This window comes from Oryzias latipes, chromosome 16 (assembly GCF_002234675.1).
Source record: "Oryzias latipes chromosome 16, ASM223467v1".
Taxonomy (NCBI): Eukaryota; Metazoa; Chordata; class Actinopteri; order Beloniformes; family Adrianichthyidae; genus Oryzias; species Oryzias latipes.
The window spans coordinates 31,720,868-31,738,008 of record NC_019874.2 but is presented as its reverse complement, the minus strand read 5'-3'; the positions used below and the strand labels follow the sequence as shown (position 1 = coordinate 31,738,008).

General features: G+C 47.0%; 2 protein-coding genes across 3 annotated transcripts; one reads left to right on the top strand and one right to left on the bottom strand.

Annotated features, from left to right (window-relative positions):
• Positions 1-299: 299 nt before the first annotated feature.
• Positions 300-11,300, bottom strand: syt11 (synaptotagmin 11). The gene is made up of 4 exons (XM_023964492.1): positions 11,043-11,300; positions 6,370-7,307; positions 5,925-6,045; positions 300-2,609 (listed from the first exon to the last, which is right to left on the bottom strand). The coding sequence occupies exons 1-4, from the start codon at positions 11,074-11,076 to the stop codon at positions 2,299-2,301; spliced, it is 1,404 nt and encodes a 467-aa protein (XP_023820260.1). The 5' UTR covers positions 11,077-11,300; the 3' UTR covers positions 300-2,298.
• Positions 11,301-11,446: 146 nt separating this feature from the next.
• Positions 11,447-14,922, top strand: LOC101164342. Of its 2 annotated transcripts, XM_020710519.2 has the most exons (6): positions 11,447-12,189; positions 12,875-13,047; positions 13,141-13,249; positions 13,328-13,588; positions 13,852-13,936; positions 14,541-14,922. In XM_020710519.2, the coding sequence occupies exons 1-6, from the start codon at positions 12,138-12,140 to the stop codon at positions 14,626-14,628; spliced, it is 768 nt and encodes a 255-aa protein (XP_020566178.2). In that variant the 5' UTR covers positions 11,447-12,137; the 3' UTR covers positions 14,629-14,922. The 2 variants fall into 2 exon arrangements, with proteins under 2 accessions (XP_020566178.2, XP_004078474.2); XM_004078426.4 differs by having other exon boundaries at positions 12,875-13,249; positions 14,541-14,920.
• Positions 14,923-17,141: the final 2,219 nt, after the last annotated feature.

The following is a 17,141-nucleotide window of genomic DNA, read 5'->3' as shown; positions in this document are numbered from 1 at the left end:
CCTCAAACGATGAAGATCCAGAGTTCCTGCTCAGAGCAGGCAGAACTGTTCTCTGGGGGACCCTCCTCATGGTGACGGCTGTGGTTGAGCGGGTGACTCTAATCCCCACCACTGGATGTTAGAAACCCGGCAAAGGCTTCGGTTCTGTTTACGTCTGAAAACGCCAAACAGGAAGTCCTGCAGGCCTGAGGGTCTCAGCATCACAAACGCCTCGTTCTTCTGTCCTCTTTTCCTGAAGTGTGACGATCAGAACCCTTCCACTGAATGCAGGCGGACAGGAAGACACAGAGGACGCTCTCTTAGTTTACAGATTTTTATTTGCACGTCCACTGATTGTTAACAAACCCAACACAAGGTTAGCATCCAGGTCTACAGCAGGGGGCGCTCACACACTAAAGCTCCGAGGACTTCAGACAGGAGGGAAACCGGCTCACGTCTTCACATCTGTACAAATCTACAGTCCATCAGGCGCTGCGTCCAAACACCAACCGGATCCAAGGGCCAGGATGGAGATCAGGTTGCATTTTTCTTTGAAATCTTTTTTTTGCTCCAGAAGCAGATTTAAGGTGGAATAATTTCAGTATAATGTCGACCTACAGTCGCAAGACATCCTTCGGGGGAAAAAACAGAAAGGAGGCAAAAACTGAACACAAACGGAGCCGCCTGCTGGCTGACTGAATCACAAGGTTGTGACAGAAGAAGGAAACAGGAAGCAGAGCTACTGGTGGGCCTGGACGTTGTGATGGAGCACGTCCTCATCATGGACGTCTGCAGGACTGACGGCAGAGGAAGGTTCTGCTGAGGTGAGGAGGGAGGAAACGTTCACAGAACCGCACAGAACTCTGATTCTGATGGCCGCCGCTCCACAGCGCCCTCTGCTGCTGTTTTCCCTCTGCACCATAGTCTGATCGGCTACAGGAAGATAAATCAGATCATTTCTGAAGACGTTTTGGCTGAGCTGGACGTTGATGCGATGAGGCGTTTTATTCTGAAAAGCAGCCTGAACCTGCAGGAAGTCTTCTATCTGGAGACATCTTGGCGTTTAAAGCTCAAACCCTGCAGCAAACCCCGCCTCCGCCTGACCTCTGACCTCCAACCACACATCTGAAAAACTCGTCTGGTTTCAGAAACAGCAGTTTGCTCTTTTTTAAATGTTTACGGTAATATTTTATCGGAGGCAGAAGCTCTGATATTGTAGCCCCGCCCTTAAATAAAAGCCAACCCCCCAAGCAGTTTTCAGTCATGTGACGTCTGCGCAGACGCAGAGGGAGAACAGCAGACGGCGCTGTAGCTACAGAGATGAAACGTTTCCGGCAGAACCACTGCAGCCCGTTGGAACTGGAATCAGTGAAGTTTCCGTCCCCCTGGGGGAGGAGACCCCCCCCTAACACAAGGGTAAGGAAGTGCAGACAGTTTGGATGTGTCTGATCAGACGGATCAACATCTGGGAGGGGTGGAGGAGCAAAACCTTTAGAGTAAAGGGGAGCGCTAACTGCTAATGCTAGTTATTAAGCAGGTGAGCTCCTTTCCCCATGTTGTTGTCATGGTTACCAACGGAGAAAGGACGGATGTAAATAAAACGTCCGACCCGACGACAGCTCTGAGGGAAAGGTTTTTCAGGAGCGGAGCTGCCGCCACGTTTCCGGTCCAAAGAAGTTTTGTTTGGTTAGCAGAACATTCAGCAGACAGACTGACGGGTTTTCATTTTTAGCGACTTCATCTCCATCATCTCCTCATCTTCATCCTTCTGTTGGTTCCCACCCTCGTCTCTTTTTCTGCACATTAGCAGCAGGTTCTGGTTCCCGATCAGAAGCGGGCTCAAACTCTTCATCGTGGGTTCAGACGGACTCTGGCTTAAGCGTTAAAGTTCCTCCCCTTCTGTCAGCAGGTGAAGAAAAGGACGGGGGCGTCTGAACCAGAACCAGAACCGGGGCAGAGCAGCTGTTCTACTGGGCCGGGTCAGCGTTTGGTTACAGAGGCTTCTTCTCGTCCGTCAGGCTTTTTTCTTTTCACACAGACATGCAATGACCTGCATGGCAACAGCAATGAGGGGGGGGGGGGGGGGTCTTCATCTATTTTGTAACCACACTGGACCCCCCCCCCAGCAGACACACACATGACATCAGTCTGAGGAACTTCAGATGTTTTTCAGAGCTGCAGGATGTGAGGCGGAAGAGAACAGCGATGGAGTTGAACTGTGGTCACAGCAGTGTGTGTGTGTGTGTGTGTGCATGTGTGCATGTGTGTGTGTGCATGTGCTGTACAGAGTCTGTTCCTGTCCCAGCCGCTCCTCCCGCCTCAGTACTCGCTCAGGTTGTGCCATTTGGAGATCTGCCGGCGGGGGTTTTCGCACACCTCCCTCCAGTGGGAGGCGCCGGAGGGGGAGGGGCTGTGCAGGCCGAGCAGCAGGCGGCCCAGGACCTCGTTCTTGGTGGTCCGGTCGAAGTCGACCACCAGGAACTCCACGGAGATCTCGGGCAGCAGCTCGGGCGGGATGTCGTAGATGAAGGACTCGTTGAAGACCGGGTTCAGGGTGCACTTCTTCACGTGGGTCTTCTTCTTGGCGATGCGTTTGCGGCCGTAGAAGACGTTGACCTTCACGTAGGGATCTGGCGGCAGAAGAAGAGGCGTCAGCTGAACACGTGTCTAGAGATGTGGATGTTTTTATGAACCATTACTGTTTTTTAAAGCCTATATTGGATTTGTTGAAGACAAATGTTTGCTTTTTAGCATCTTCAGCATTAATAAAGAATGTTTACTGTTAAATAAATACACATCATCCATCCATTACTGGCATTAAACATAATAATAAACTACAAGAAGCTGCTTTTCCAGGAGAAACTGCAGGGTTGATGCTGTATCGCTGAATGAAAATGAAACTTAAAGGATAATTATTGGTACAAAATAAAGAAAGAAATGATCAAAGTTCACCATAAATAAAGTGAAAACAGCACAACAACCAATAAGACATGTTTGTGAAAAATGCCAGTGTTACAGCTGGGGATTGTTAACCGTTTGGGTTTCTCTTATTTGTTAATTGATTTGTGGGTTTTTGATCAGAATTAATATTGGCTTGGAGTATTTGGTTAACAGTTTGTTTTCTTTGTAGACCTTAATTTGATTTGAAGTCAGTGACCTGTTGGGTTTGTGAGACCAAGAACATTTTTCAAAGAGCAGTTTATGTCTGAGCATGGAGTGTTACAACCCTCGGGCATACCTTGGCTGGAGACATCAGTTGGAGGTGGTGTAGGCGATGATGTAGGAGTGGAGGCTGCTGCAGCTGTTGCCAATGCTACTAACCCCGCTCGGGCGGAGGCAGGTACGGTGGTTCCTGCTGCCGTAGCCGGTTAAGGGGGGGGCCAGACCCAACTCTTGTGTTCCAGACTGGGGTTGCCACGGAGGAGCTCTACTGCCCATCCAGTGTGAGTAAACACCTCGCTCTTGATTGAGTCACTTTGAATTTGTATTGGCTGTTTTTAATGCACTCTGTGTTTTGAGTGCATTAAGGCCTGTGTGTCCTGACCAAAACCTTTGAAGTCAGTGCTTAAGCACATTGCCAACATTTCGTAGGACACAAACTGTTAACCAAACTTGTGTTGAATTTTGTTTGAAACACATTCGTTTTGTTTGTTTAATTTCAAGTCTGTCTTGTGTGACTAGTGAGACTAGTCTTGACGGGTGCGTGTCTTGCGGGGCGCGCACCCCGAGTTGACGGGTGCGTGTTCTGCGGGGCGCGCACCCCGAGTTGACGGGTGCGTGTTCTGCGGGGCGCGCATCCCGAGTTGACGGGTGCGTGTCCTGCGGGGCGCGCACCCCGAGTTGACGGGTGCGTGTCCTGCGGGGCGCGCACCCCGAGTTGACGGGTGCGTGTCCTGCGGGGCGCGCACCCCGAGTTGACGGGTGCGTGTCCTGCGGGGCGCGCACCCCGAGTTGACGGGTGCGTGTTCTGCGGGGCGCGCACCCCGAGTTTGACGGTCGCGTGCCCAGAGGGGTACGCGTCCCGAGTTTTTGTGATGTGTCTTGTGTGGTCAGTTAGTTTCTGTGGCGCATCTTGAGTTTGTCGTTAGCTTTGTGTGGTGTACTGAGTTTGGGGGGGGTTGTCTTCTGAGGCCATCTTGAGTTTGTGTGGTGTGCTGTGAGAGCCACGACTTTTTTTTATTTCTTTTTTTTTTTTTTTTTTTTTTTTTTTTTTTTTTTTTGTGTGCTCCACTTAGGGTAAAAACTTCTTTTTGAAGAAGTTTTATCTTGGGTAGGGGGGTGTTACAGCTGGGGCTGTATTTGATTTTGGTTTGTTTGTTTGTTCTGTGTTTTGTGTGTTATTTTTGTATCAGAGTGGGACTTCTGTGTTTTTTGTGGATCTTTGTATGTCTGTGATTATTTTCAGGTGTGCTGGCAAGGGTGTGGCCTCCATTTGGACAAGCTGGTGGAGGCAGCCTTTAAAAGCCACCACTTGGACGTCCAGCCGGTGAGAAGGGTGCCTTGCAGCAAAAGCCTCCACTGCAGCTTGGCCCTCTTCTCCATTTTGTTTTGTTCTCCATTTTGTTTATGTCTTCTCCACTTGTTTTAGTTTGTGTTGCACTTTGTAGTTTGTAGTTTTGTCTGTGCCCACTCTGTTTAGTCCTTTGGTTTATGATTTTGTTTAAGTGAAGCTGTAGGGGTGAACCGCCATTTTGTTTAGTACATGTTTTCTCCTGGTTTTGTTAGGTTAGGGAGGTTAGCGTTCTGTCTTTTATTTCCCTTTTCTTTTGTTGCAGGTAAGATTACATGTTGCAGTTAGTTGGGGTTTTGTTTGTTGTTTTGGCCTGGGTTCACCCTGAAGCCTTTTAGTTTCACTTTTAGTTATTGTTGGATTGTTTGTTTATATGTAAATAAATTTGGTTATTTTATGGAGACATTCGTTTGGTGTTTTGTGTTGCAGTCAACTTGGTAGCAAAACCTTTACTTTTTTATGTTATGCCCCCCCCAGCACCCCTAGACACACAAAGGGGGCGTAACAGCCAGAGTCGGGTATCGAACCAGCGAGCTTCTGCACCAAGGACTCCCCATTTATTTCAATGGAGGCAAAAATCCTGGAATATCTGGAAAAGTTCAAGGATTTGAAGGAGCAAAAGTCACAGCTGGGAAAAGCTGAAAGAGCTGAACATTTGAATAGTTGGATGGTTGACATAGATGAAACACTGTAGGAGGAGATAAGCGGCAAAAAAGGATGGAAGATACTAGAATAAAGAAAGAGAAACAGGAAAACGATGGTTTATAGCACTGTGTCAAACTTAAGGCCCACGGGCCAAATGTGGCCCTCCGTGTCATTTTATGTGGCCCACGAGAGCATAAAAGTTTTTAATTTATTAAAATAAAAAATAAAAATTGTTGTGTATTTATTCATATCTAGGGGAATTGGACTTAAAATATCTGATTGGTCAACTATACATTAGGACTTAAACACTGTCCATATAACCTAACCTGACAGAGTCAAATGTAAAAGGATTTATGCTAAAGTAACAAGCAAACATATGTTTCTATGCAGCTGTAATTGTCACTTTAAAAAGTTATAATAAATAAATAATGTGTTATTTAACAATAAGGAGTAGTTACATTTATTTTTCCTTACATTTAGTTACATGTATAAACTATATCTGGCCTTTGAGGACAGCCGCTATGCTGATGTGGCCCTCAGTGTAAATGAGTTTGACCCCCCCTGGTTTAATGCATTCCTTCCTTTGTTGCTTGATGCAGTTATTCCTCTGCTGTGACTGAGGCCTCATGAATTATCATCAGATGTCGCCCCCTACAGGCCGTCCTGCAAAAGTGAATCTACGATTTTGCACATAAGCAGAAATGTGATCCTGCTGTTAAGGTCGACGCATACGCGAGTTATCCTCCTCCTCCTCCAACCGGATCTCCTGCTTCTTCTCCCGTTTACTCACTGGCTGACAGGCCGGTCATGTCCATCTTGGGGAGGTGTCGGGCCTTCAGAACGACCACGCTGAGGCGGTGGGACACCGGCTGGTAGGACAGAGAGGCCAGCAGCTCTCCACGGCTGTCACACTGCAGACACACAGAGGAGACGGATCAGAACCTGCAGCTCCATCCAGAGTTTAAATGTGTGAAAGCTGAACGGATGAGCTGAGAGTTTGCTGACGGTCTAAAGTCTCAGGTCGCTCTGCAGGAAGTGACCTCATGACCTGATGTCAGCAGACTGGGGATGTTTACGGCCTCATTGTTCCAGAGTTAACACGATAAACACTAAATGGAGCGCCTGTCCCTCAGTCGAACAGGTTACCATGGTAACAGACACCCCGCGGCAGTGATTAGGGTTGGGATGATGATGTCATCACCAGCTGAGGCCTCACAAACACACGATCTGTTTACCTGCATGTTCCTCTTGGCGATCTGCTGGCTCAGGTGGACTCGGCCCGTGCTCAGGTCGAAGCCCTTCAGCGGCACCACGGCCTCCCCGATGACATCATCGCGGGCGAAGCGGTCGAAGCTGAGCACCAGGAAGTGCAGCGTGAGCTCGGGCAGCGAGCTGTAGGCCACGCCGTAGAAGGTGAAGGTCTCGTCGAACAGCGGGTCCAGAGTCTTCCTCAGCACGCGGGTCTTGACCCGGTGCTTCTTCTCGGGCAGGATGGTCATCTTCACGTACGGGTCGGAGCTGCCCGCCTGCTCGTCCATGGCGGGGAGCCCCCGGGCCCCGACGATGGTCACCACCAGGGCCTTCTTGGGGAAGTTGTAGTCGACGGCGAGGCTGATGGAGCCCAGGTTGGGCTCGGGTTCGGGCTCGGCGCCGGCGGGGGTGAAGGGGGACGCCGTCTTGCTGCTGGTCTGGCTGCTGCTGGCGGAGCTGCTGTCCAGGCAGCAGTAATCGGCGCGGACGGGTAACGCCCGCTCCATCCGACCCTGACCCTGGGGCGCCGCTGCCCCGGCGGGGGGCACCAGGTGGCTCATCTGCAGCTGCCCCGGGACGTCCAGGATGTTGTTCTCTGCGTCCACCAACACCATGCCCCTCCCCGCCGGGCCGGCGGCACCGCCTCTCTCTCCGTCAGCGTCAGAGCGGTCGGCGCGCCGGACGCCGCGGACGATCCTCTTGCTGCCGCTGAGGGATTCTGGGTAAATGCTGATCCCCTTCAGCATGTGGATGAACTTGTAGGGGGGGTCCTCGGCGTCGCAGTAGCGGTCGCCGTGCAGCTTGTAGCGGCCACTGATGCGGAGGTAACGGCGCTGGCAGAACGACCAGAGCAGAACCAGAACCACCATGACCAGAACCAGAACCCCGGCTCCCAGGAAGCCCGCCAGCACTGGAGACATGGCTGTGAGAGACAGGAAGGGGGGGGTCATCTCTGACACACAACTGAAACACAACACAAACGCACATCAGGTCTGCTCCAAAAACATGATGTTCGGTCCAAACCCGGAACCCGATTCAGCACCAAAGAATCCTGACTCAGCATTTCTGCTCACTATCTTTAGTCTGAACCAGGTTTGGGTTCAGAGAGCAGTTGGACCTCTCCTGTGTTCAGAGGGTCCAGAACCGAACGCCGTGCAGCTCAACCGTCAAACTGAGGGTTCTTCATCAAGACTGAACGATTCTCCGGTTCTTTAACCACGAAAGCGGATTTCCCTCAAAACCTTTGTGTGATTCTTCATCACAGTCACAATCCTCCTCATCATCACCAAAGTAAAAAGCTGCACTCAGCTGTTTTTAAATGAGGCGGAAATACAAAAGAATTCAGATTCAACTCTTGTTTTTAGTAACGGTTCCGTTTATTACATTTTATAGGAAATGTTTGATCCATTTTTTGCTTAAAACTCAAGAAAGATGCTGTAACCATGAACATTAATACAACATAAAATGAATATAATACATGAATATATCATATTAAGCAAAAGTATGATGATACAATGATTTACTGATTACTAACAAAATAAGAGAAATCCAAATATTCATGTGATGTTCATCTGATGATCTAGAACGTTTGAACCTCCAGTAAAAACAGCAGAAGAAGAAGAACCGACATCTTTAATGACATAAAGGTTTCTGTCTGAAGGAGAACTTCCTCCAACATGTGTTACGGCTGTGGCCGTATTTGGTTTTGGTGGTTCTGTTTGTTCTGTGTTGTGTATTTCTGTATCAGAGTGGGACCTCTGTGTTTTTGTGCATCTTTGTGTGTCTGTTTTTGTCTGATTATTTTCAGGTGCGGTGCATGAAGGTGTGGCCTCCAATTGGTCCAGAGGTGGAGGAGGCAGCCTTAAAAGCACCACTTCGACCTTCACACCATGAGAAGGGAGCCTTGCTGCAACAGTCTCCACTGCAGCTTGGCCCTCTTCTCCAGTTTGTTTTGTAATTCACCACCTGTTTAGTTTGTGTTGCACTTTAGTGTTGTGTTTTAGTATTTTGTACTCCTTTGTAGTTTTGTCTGTGCCCACTCTGTTTAGTTTTTTGGTCTATAGTTCTGTTAAGTGAAGCTGTAGGGGTGAACTGTCATTTTCTTTAGTACATGTTTTCTCCTGTTTTTGTTGGGTTAGGGAGGTTAGAGTTTTGTCTTTGCTTTGCCTTTTCTTTCATTTGCAGGTAAGATGACATGTTTCAGTTAGGGGGGGGGGGGGGGGGGGGGGTTGTCATTTATTTTGGCCTGGGTTCACCCTGAAGCCTTTTTGCTTCACTTTTAGAACTAAAGGTGACATGTTTGGAGAATTCAGAACCGTCCTAGAAACGGGTCCTGGTCTGATAAAACACAGAGTCAGACTCCAGGTTCTTGCTGAGGCTGGATTCTGATCCAAACCCAGATTATCAGGAGCAGAACCGGAATGAACCTCTAATGAAAAATGTGGATTTTACCGAATCCCACCTGAGGACAGCTCAACTGGCAGTCACTGAAAGGTTCTGATCAAACCAGACCAACTGTGAGCAGAACCGGGAGAACGGTTCCAAAACGAGAACCGCCTCAGAGTAGATGAAGTAAACGTGACATGTTCCTCTGGGACATCAGGGGGGTTGTCTGAAAACCCAGAGTAGGTGAAGCTGCTGAGAGGCAGAGGAGGTGCAGTGGGACAGGAAGGAGGAGGAGCAGTGGGACAGGAAGGAGGAGGTGCAGTGGGACAGGAAGGAGGAGCTGCAGTGGGACAGGAAGGAGGAGCTGCAGTGGGACAGGAAGGAGGAGGTGCTGTGGGACAGGAAGGAGGAGGAGCTGTGGGACAGAAAGGAGGTGCAGTGGGACAGGAAGGAGGAGCTGCAGTGGGACAGGAAGGAGGAGGAGCAGTGGGACAGGAAGGAGGAGGAGCAGTGGGACAGAAAGGAGGAGGTGCAGTGGGACAGGAAGGAGGAGGTGCAGTGGGACAGGAAGGAGGAGGAGCAGTGGGACAGGAAGGAGGTGCAGTGGGACAGGAAGGAGGAGCTGCAGTGGGACAGGAAGGAGGAGCTGCAGTGGGACAGGAAGGAGGAGCTGCAGAAGCTTGAGGAGCTCTTTGTTTGCAGGGAACAGAAGAGGCTTGTTGGAAACCCGACTGCAGCGATAAACACAGGCCTCATTCAGGGGGGGAGTTGCTGAAGCACAGCAGCCTCACACCTACGACCCACAACAGTGTAGACCTGAACCTGCACACTATCAACCTCCTCAGTAACATATCAGCAACTGAAACAAACGAGACTTTGAGGCGTCTGAGACAAAGCAGCCGTCATGGTGGGGGGGTCTTTTTCACATTAAAGCCCCCCTCTGATCGTCCCCAGTGTTTTTTTTTAACTAGGATTATTCTGGTTTTGACTAAATCTAAAATCCTGTGTCGTTTTCTAGGACATAGTTTCTGCAGAGCAGCACCAGTTTATTAGAAGTTGACCTCTTTGTGGGCGGGACTGTTGGCGCAGAGCAACCCCCCCCCCCCTTTCTGTTGCTGAGAGCTGTCTGTTTACACATTCTCCACATAGCATTAGCGGTGTAGCAACATGGCATCTATCTGGACTCTGGGCAGCGGCTGAGGCTCTGGACTGCAGGAACCTCCCTGTTGCTGTTTTCACTGGCGCTCCCAACACATGATGTCATCTTCTGGGGAGAGCTGGAAGCGGCTCACGCGGCTGCCTAGCAACCCTCATACAGGCGCACTCAGGCTCAGCTGAGACCCGTTTGACAGGCCAGAGACCCGGGAAACCGCCGGACAAAAGCTGCTGTCACAGGGCCGGTCACATGACCTCAGTCAGAAACAATGCAACTCTTTTCTTTTCTTAAAATGTCCTTTAGAGAGAATTTATTTTGGCTGAAACATCTACATCTAGGATCCAGTCATTATCCGATCCACTCTATAAATCACTCTTTCTCTGTTTGAGTTGGACTTCGGGGCGTTCAGTGTCCACTGATGGGTCTGAAACTACACTGTCCTGGTTCCCAATGATCCACAGCTTCTCACGGGACAGAACCGGGCCTGGTTCCGCCGAACCCCCGCGTCTATTCAGGCGTACTCCCGGTAAAACGGGCGAGAACTGTGAGAACAATGAGACAGCAGCGACAATCCTGCGCATGCGTGGGCTTTTCAGGCGAACAGTACAGACATGACGTCACCCCTCACCCACCCTTACTGGCACGCGCACGCACACAAGTAACGGACTGCGCGCGCACGAGCGTGATTAAGGTACTGACAGTTTTTACTGCGATTTAAAAAAAAAACAATTAAGAGATAAAAAGTAAAAAAATTAAATAAATAAACGATTTTTTTCTTTACAAAAATACATATAGATTAAAATAAAAGTCAAATAAAAAACAAACTTGTTTGCATAAGTGAAGTTTTGAATAATAATCGTTTTAATATAAATATGAAATTTAAATCCGAGTAAAAATTGTCTTGAAATTCTGTGATACAATCAATGACAGCGAAAAAAGGCACCGTCGGGCCCACCGGGCTGTAACGGGTCGGTGCTGTCGGTACAGCAGGGCCGGTTCAGAGAGCAACTCGGTATTTTACCGGCGGAACCTTCCAGAAAACAGAAAAACCTCAAGCAAGGCGACATTTTAACCGAAAAACCGTAAAGAAGCACCGATGGAGCTGAAAAAACTCACCGTAGGCGGGTCCCAGCTCCACCATGTCCGCCATTTTGTGGTTCGGTGCGGTTCTGCGGTCTGGACGGTGAGAATAAGAGGAAGAGGAAGAGACAGCAACTGGATTCCGTCCGCCTTCACTTCACATCCATGGAGGAGCGACGACTGCGGAGGATTCACCGAGGAAGGAGTCGCTGCTACCGGGAGACGGCCTTCATGCGTCTGCGCGGAGCAGAGGGGCGCGCGGGAGTCGCTGACCAGAGCACTGCTTCAGTGATGCTCGCGCGAGGATGCAGGGAGGCTGCGCGGAGCAGCGCGCGATGAGACTGGGCAAAGATCGTCTATGAGAGCTGATGAGTCACTGCGCGGCTAGTTTGGCGTTTTTTTGCGTAACAACTAAAATTACAATATAAAACTGACTGTAAAATCAATGCTAGCAGAAAGTAATACAATTGTTTAAAACAGAAAGGCAACTTTCGTAATTAGCATCAAACACGTTTAAAACCAAACTTTGGTTTTTCAGAATAATTACCAGAGTGAGAGCTCTTCCTACCGTTCTTGACTTTGAAGTGGTCCTCGCGGGAGCGAAAACCTGCGCAGCTCTGATGCGTCACAACAGTGTTAGATAATAAACAGGAAATGTACTTATATGTGCACGAACTACTTTAGATGTGAGCGAAAGAAAATAAAAATAAAAACCATTCAAATCAACAATGTGTTGATTTGTCTCTGAGAACGGATGTTTGTCAAAAGAGCTGCAAGAAGAAAAATGTCTTTGCTAAGATTCTTTTCAGAAAATGATAAACATAAAGGGCTTTAAGAAATTAGTACAAGGAAGTCATGGAATTATTTTTGAGGAACTTTGTTGGCGTGCAACTTCTTCGATGTTTGCATTCTTTTAAAGACTGAAAGCTTCTGGTGAAAAATATACATTCAAAGTCAGTCAGAAATGAAAATGTTAAGCATTGAGAGTTATGACTCCAAAACTGAAATTACGAAAGAAAACTTCCTGTATAGAAAGACAGACGGAAGTTTGAGTTTGGTATTTTTAAAGCCTGCCTCACAGATTTCTTCATCTTTGCTCAGAGGTTCAGCTCTGAGGAGGAGCAGGGAAGAATGCAGGTCCAGCAGCTGGTGATTGTCTGGAGCTTCAAGGTTCTCCTGGCAGGTAGGACCAACATCTGTTCAGAAACCGCTGCTGTTGTTATCAGAGACACAAAACGGAGAATCTCTTTCTAGAAATCTTCCTGTTCAGAGTTGAGCAGGGACATTCACTGAGGGAAGTATAACAGATCTGGACGCGAAAGTGGTAAAACTAATAATAATCTGATTATCTGAACCAAAAGGTTCAGAATTTCTTTGTTTTTGAAAACTAGAAATAAAGCTTCACAAAATGCTCCACATCTTTCATCTTCAAGCTATAAACAGACAACTTTGGTGTTTTTGGATTTACTTCTTTTAGAGTTCTAAATATACGACTTTATTCTGGTAATTTAACAGTTATGACTTTTTTCTGGTAAATTTAAGACTTAAATAAATGTTGTTGTGTGTGAGCTGCCCCTGAAACTCAGACGTATGAGTGAATGCAGAAGCAGACTCCAACCTGTAAAATACTAGAATGATGGCATCATTTGTTATCCACTGAGTGGATCAATAAAACAAAACAAACTTTACTTTGACCCATCAGCCAAACCTTTTTGGCCTGTTGTTGAGGTGGGCGGAGTTAACTCCAGTCAATGTGTCGCTCCAACTTCAGGCTTGATCTTTACCCTCAAGAGTCATAAATGTGATGTCAGAAAGGATCAGATTAATGTTTTAGTCTGTTTGAACTCTTTATCATTCTCTCTCTGCAGGAGCAGAAACACCAACAATCACATATACATTCACTAAAACCTGTGCAGCTGAAGGGTCCACTGTCCTCCTGCCCTGCAGCTTCACTCCATCAACAGAAGTCATCGGAGCAGAAGGAAAAGATCCACGGAAGATCGTCAGAGTCCTCTGGTGCAGAAAACATCCCATCTGTCATGTAACCGCTCCTTCAGTGTTTGACAGTGAAGCCCCAGACACAGATTCTCGTTTTCAGTACCTGGGAGACAAGAAGGGAAACTGTACTTTACAGATCACAAACATTCAGCTGGAAGATGCAGAAACGTATCGCTTCAGGATGGAAGCTGAAGATCCTGCTGGACATTTCACCAACAGAACAGGAGTGACAGTCAGAGTAGAAGGTAGGAGCGGCACGTCCAAAGTGTGTCACAAATCCTCTTCAGTCCTCCAGAAAAACTAATTCAAACTGTCATTTTCAGAAAATCCTCTCATGAGCGTAACAGGAAGTAACGGCTCAGAGGTCAGAGGTCAGACAGTTTCCCTTCAGTGCACCACTTCATCCTGCACCTTTCATGGTGTCAGCATCACCTGGTTGAAAGATGATCACGCCCTCCCAGAGACTGGCCCCACCCTTCATCTGGGCCCCCTGACTGCAAAGGATTCTGGGAACTACAGCTGTGCTCTGGGGACCAAAAGGCGGTCGGGTCTGTTCAGGCTGCAGGTGGAGGCTGACTCTGCAGGTGGGGGTGTCAAAGCTATTAATATTTTAGGATTTTTCCTGTTGGAGGAAACCAAAGACAGATCCAGTAAAGTTTGTTTCATCGCTTTCAGCTCTGTCAAAGTAAATTATCTGCATCAGAGTCTGCATCTGTCAACGTTTACTCGTTATCGTCACATTGATTAGTGACTCAGGACACCAATAAATGTTCAGTGACAGAAGTTTCCATCCACGTTGTTTCCTTTTTCTGAACCATCAACGTTCTGAAAAGCAGATGTTCCACAGGAGGAACGTCTCTGATCCTCAGTGTGGTGCTGAAGATCCTGCTGGTGGTCATCGCTCATCTCACTGTGCTCCTCTTCATCAAAAGGTACCTGAACATCTGTAGAGTTGAATCCGTTAAAATACATTTAGTTTGAGCTTCATCAATATCATTTTCTCTCACTGGAGTCCAGCAGAAAACAATTTAGACTTTTGTGAGACAGATTTTCAGGTCAAATGGAAACCTCTGAGGTCTTTAATGAGGAAATCTTCACCTCTTGTTCTAGTCTCTGAACAGAGATCTGCTGTTTCCTGAAACATGTCAGAACGGGACGATCCGTGTTCTGCAGTGAAGGAAACGGATCCAAACAGGACTTTGGCTTTCAGAGACGATGGAGCTGGAGGCAGATGCCTTTTCACTAAATGAATAGAGTTAATGGATTTATTCTCATTTTCATTTGTTTAATTTGCGTTTATGTTCCTTTGGGGCAGCTTCTTAAAAACTCATTCAAACTTTTTTAATTTAAAGCCACCAGAATCTGATCACATGAATGTGTCACCTGTGAAAATAGGAAGAAGAAATTCAATAAAAAAGCCACAGTTTGATTTTAGAACAGCTGTTTTCAAAGAGAGAAATCCTAGTTTAGTCAGAAACTCTTGGGAATGTGATCTTTTTGGTGGATGACTGTTTTCTGAAGCAGATTTTGCTGCAGGAGGCGAGCTGCAGCTCCAGGACCTCCTCTGGGACCTTCAGCAAACGAAGGAATCTCCTCACATCAGAGGAGGCGTTTAAGGAGGTGAAGCTCAAGTCCACATCCGTCTTTGAGCTCCTGGAGCAGAAAGGTCACCTTTATGCAGGAGTGTCTGATGATAAACCTTCAAGAAATGTTTAAAAACTGCAGCTTCCAAAGATATTTTGTTTTTTTTTTCAACAGTTGCTCAAAAAGAAAAATGTTCAGCATTAAAATAAAAATGTTTTTGGCTTTGGGTTTGTCTCCAGTCTCTCTGTCAAATGTTTTTATTTTTTTTAAAACAAAGTGATTAATTTGTTGTTTCTGAACAAAGAACAGAAATGTGTCAGTAAAAAAGTGAAAAAATCAATAAAGAGAATCAGATTTATTCTGCTTTAGTCTGGTTTCTTTCACAGCAGGAAGGATTTATTTAAGGACATTTTTGATAAAAACCTGCACAGACTGCACACTGTTGTACGGTTGTCACGATCCCCTCAGACATTCTGGGTCACCACACAGACTGAGCAGCTCTTTCTCTGCATTTAACCAGGCTTTGATGTCCATCATGTATTCTCCTGAGTATAATCTCCTTCATTTCTGTGGGAACAACAAGGCGCCTGCCTCTGATGACCAACCCTTCAATCTCTGACAGTTCTCCTCTGACATGATAGAATTCCCTGAAAGACTCTGGTACCATGTCTACAACCCACCCATTTCTGATGAAACCCCTGACTGCCTGTAGCTGACCGTCATTTTCTGTGTGTTGTCTTAACTCTGTCATCCTGTATGTTGTGGCTGGGACCTGACTCATGACCACCTCAGTACGTGTTGCCACATCCTCATGACCGGCCTCATCGCTGTGACGCTGTTCTGGGCTCCTAGAGAGGGCGTCCGCTACCGCTAAGGTTTTGCCTGGGGCATGCTCTACTATGGCATTAAAACGCATGAATCTCATCAGTAACCTCTGGTACCTAACCCGTACTGAGTCCAGGTCTTTGTTGTACTAGTGTTTTATGATCTGTAACCTACCTAAAATAGCCCAGTCCGTACAAGTATTGTCAAAGTGTTCCCATAGACTGGCTAAACACTCCTTTTCAATCTGTGCGTGTCTTCTTTCTGCATTGCTGAGACGTCTGGAACAGTGAGCTACAGGTTTCCAGTGGTCCCCGTGTGCTAAAGGACGCCCCCTAGCCCATAGCTGCCAGCATCTGCTGACACAAGGGTAGGTTTGCTGGCATCGTAGGTGAGTATTGGAGAGGAAGTCAGCGCCGTCTTTACTTTCAGGAAGTCCTCACACTGTGCAGGTACCCACGTCCACTCCACATGTCATTTCAGTAGCTCACATGGGTGAGCCACAGTTGCAAGATTGCACCCTGGGCGAAAGCCCACATTGCCCATTGGAAAACCGCCACTGGTTCAATCACATTTTGTGGCCATGGAAAGTTCTCTATAGCGGTCACTTGGTGTGACTGCTCTGACGCCAACCTCCACATCAATACCTTCATGCTCCACCTACCAGCGCCCTCTTCTGGTCATTTCTAGCATTACATGACGAGTCAGGATGCGATAGATTGAAATCCCTCTGAGGAGTTTACATGTGTAGAAAGGTTCTTAAGAGGATTTCTTTTAAATTCAAGATGGTGGCCTCTCCCCAAGTTCAAAGGTCAATGAAGCTGACGTGTGTGTGAAATGACTTTATTCTCAGTGTGTGCAACCAGATGAATACCATTAAATGGAAGATTGGTCCAATATGAACTAAAGGTGTACTTATTTGTTTTAACAACGTTTTGATTCATCGTCATAACTCGTGGTTGTCGCTCAGATTCACAGTGGATTTTGGTTTCCACACACTGGACTGGAACGATGGACTGATCAGTTTTTGCTGCATCACATGTGTGTCGTCTGCTGTTGTTGTTTTCATGATATAGTAAAATAAACCCACTGCGTCTGGATCCAAATGGTTATTTTCCAATATTGACTATTGATTTATCTCCTTTTTCAAATGATTTTGTGCTGATTTAGGTCGATTCGATTAACAACTTGCCTCAGACAGATCCATCCGGTTGATCGTAGGAATAGAAATCGATTCATTGATTAATCGTTACAGCCTTAACATAAACATCACGTTCTGGGTGAAATTAGTTCAAGGAAGTCCTAAAGTCGTGTTTTGAGGAACCCATAGGTGTCATATTTTTAAGAGCTCCTCTGTATATCGTTTTTGCACAGATGTCTGCAGAGATTTCAGTCGCTTCCATCGTTCCCTCCATCCAGTTTGAGTCTTTCCCTGCGTGTGGATCCTTTCCCACAGCTCACATGGTTTTCTGGATCTTTTGAGCTGAAGCTTTTATCAAATGGCTTTCACTAAAATGTTTTGATCTCTTAAACAGTTTGTGCTACTTCTTTTATTTATTTTTGTGCATTTTTTAAAGACTGAAAGCTTCTGAGCATGAATCTCCTCTCATAGTCAGTCAGGAATGAAAACCTTAAGCATTGAGAGTTTTGACTCCAAAACTGAAATGATGAAAGAAAACTTCCTGTATAGAAAGACAGACGGAAGTTTGAGTCACAATAGGCGTTTGTGTT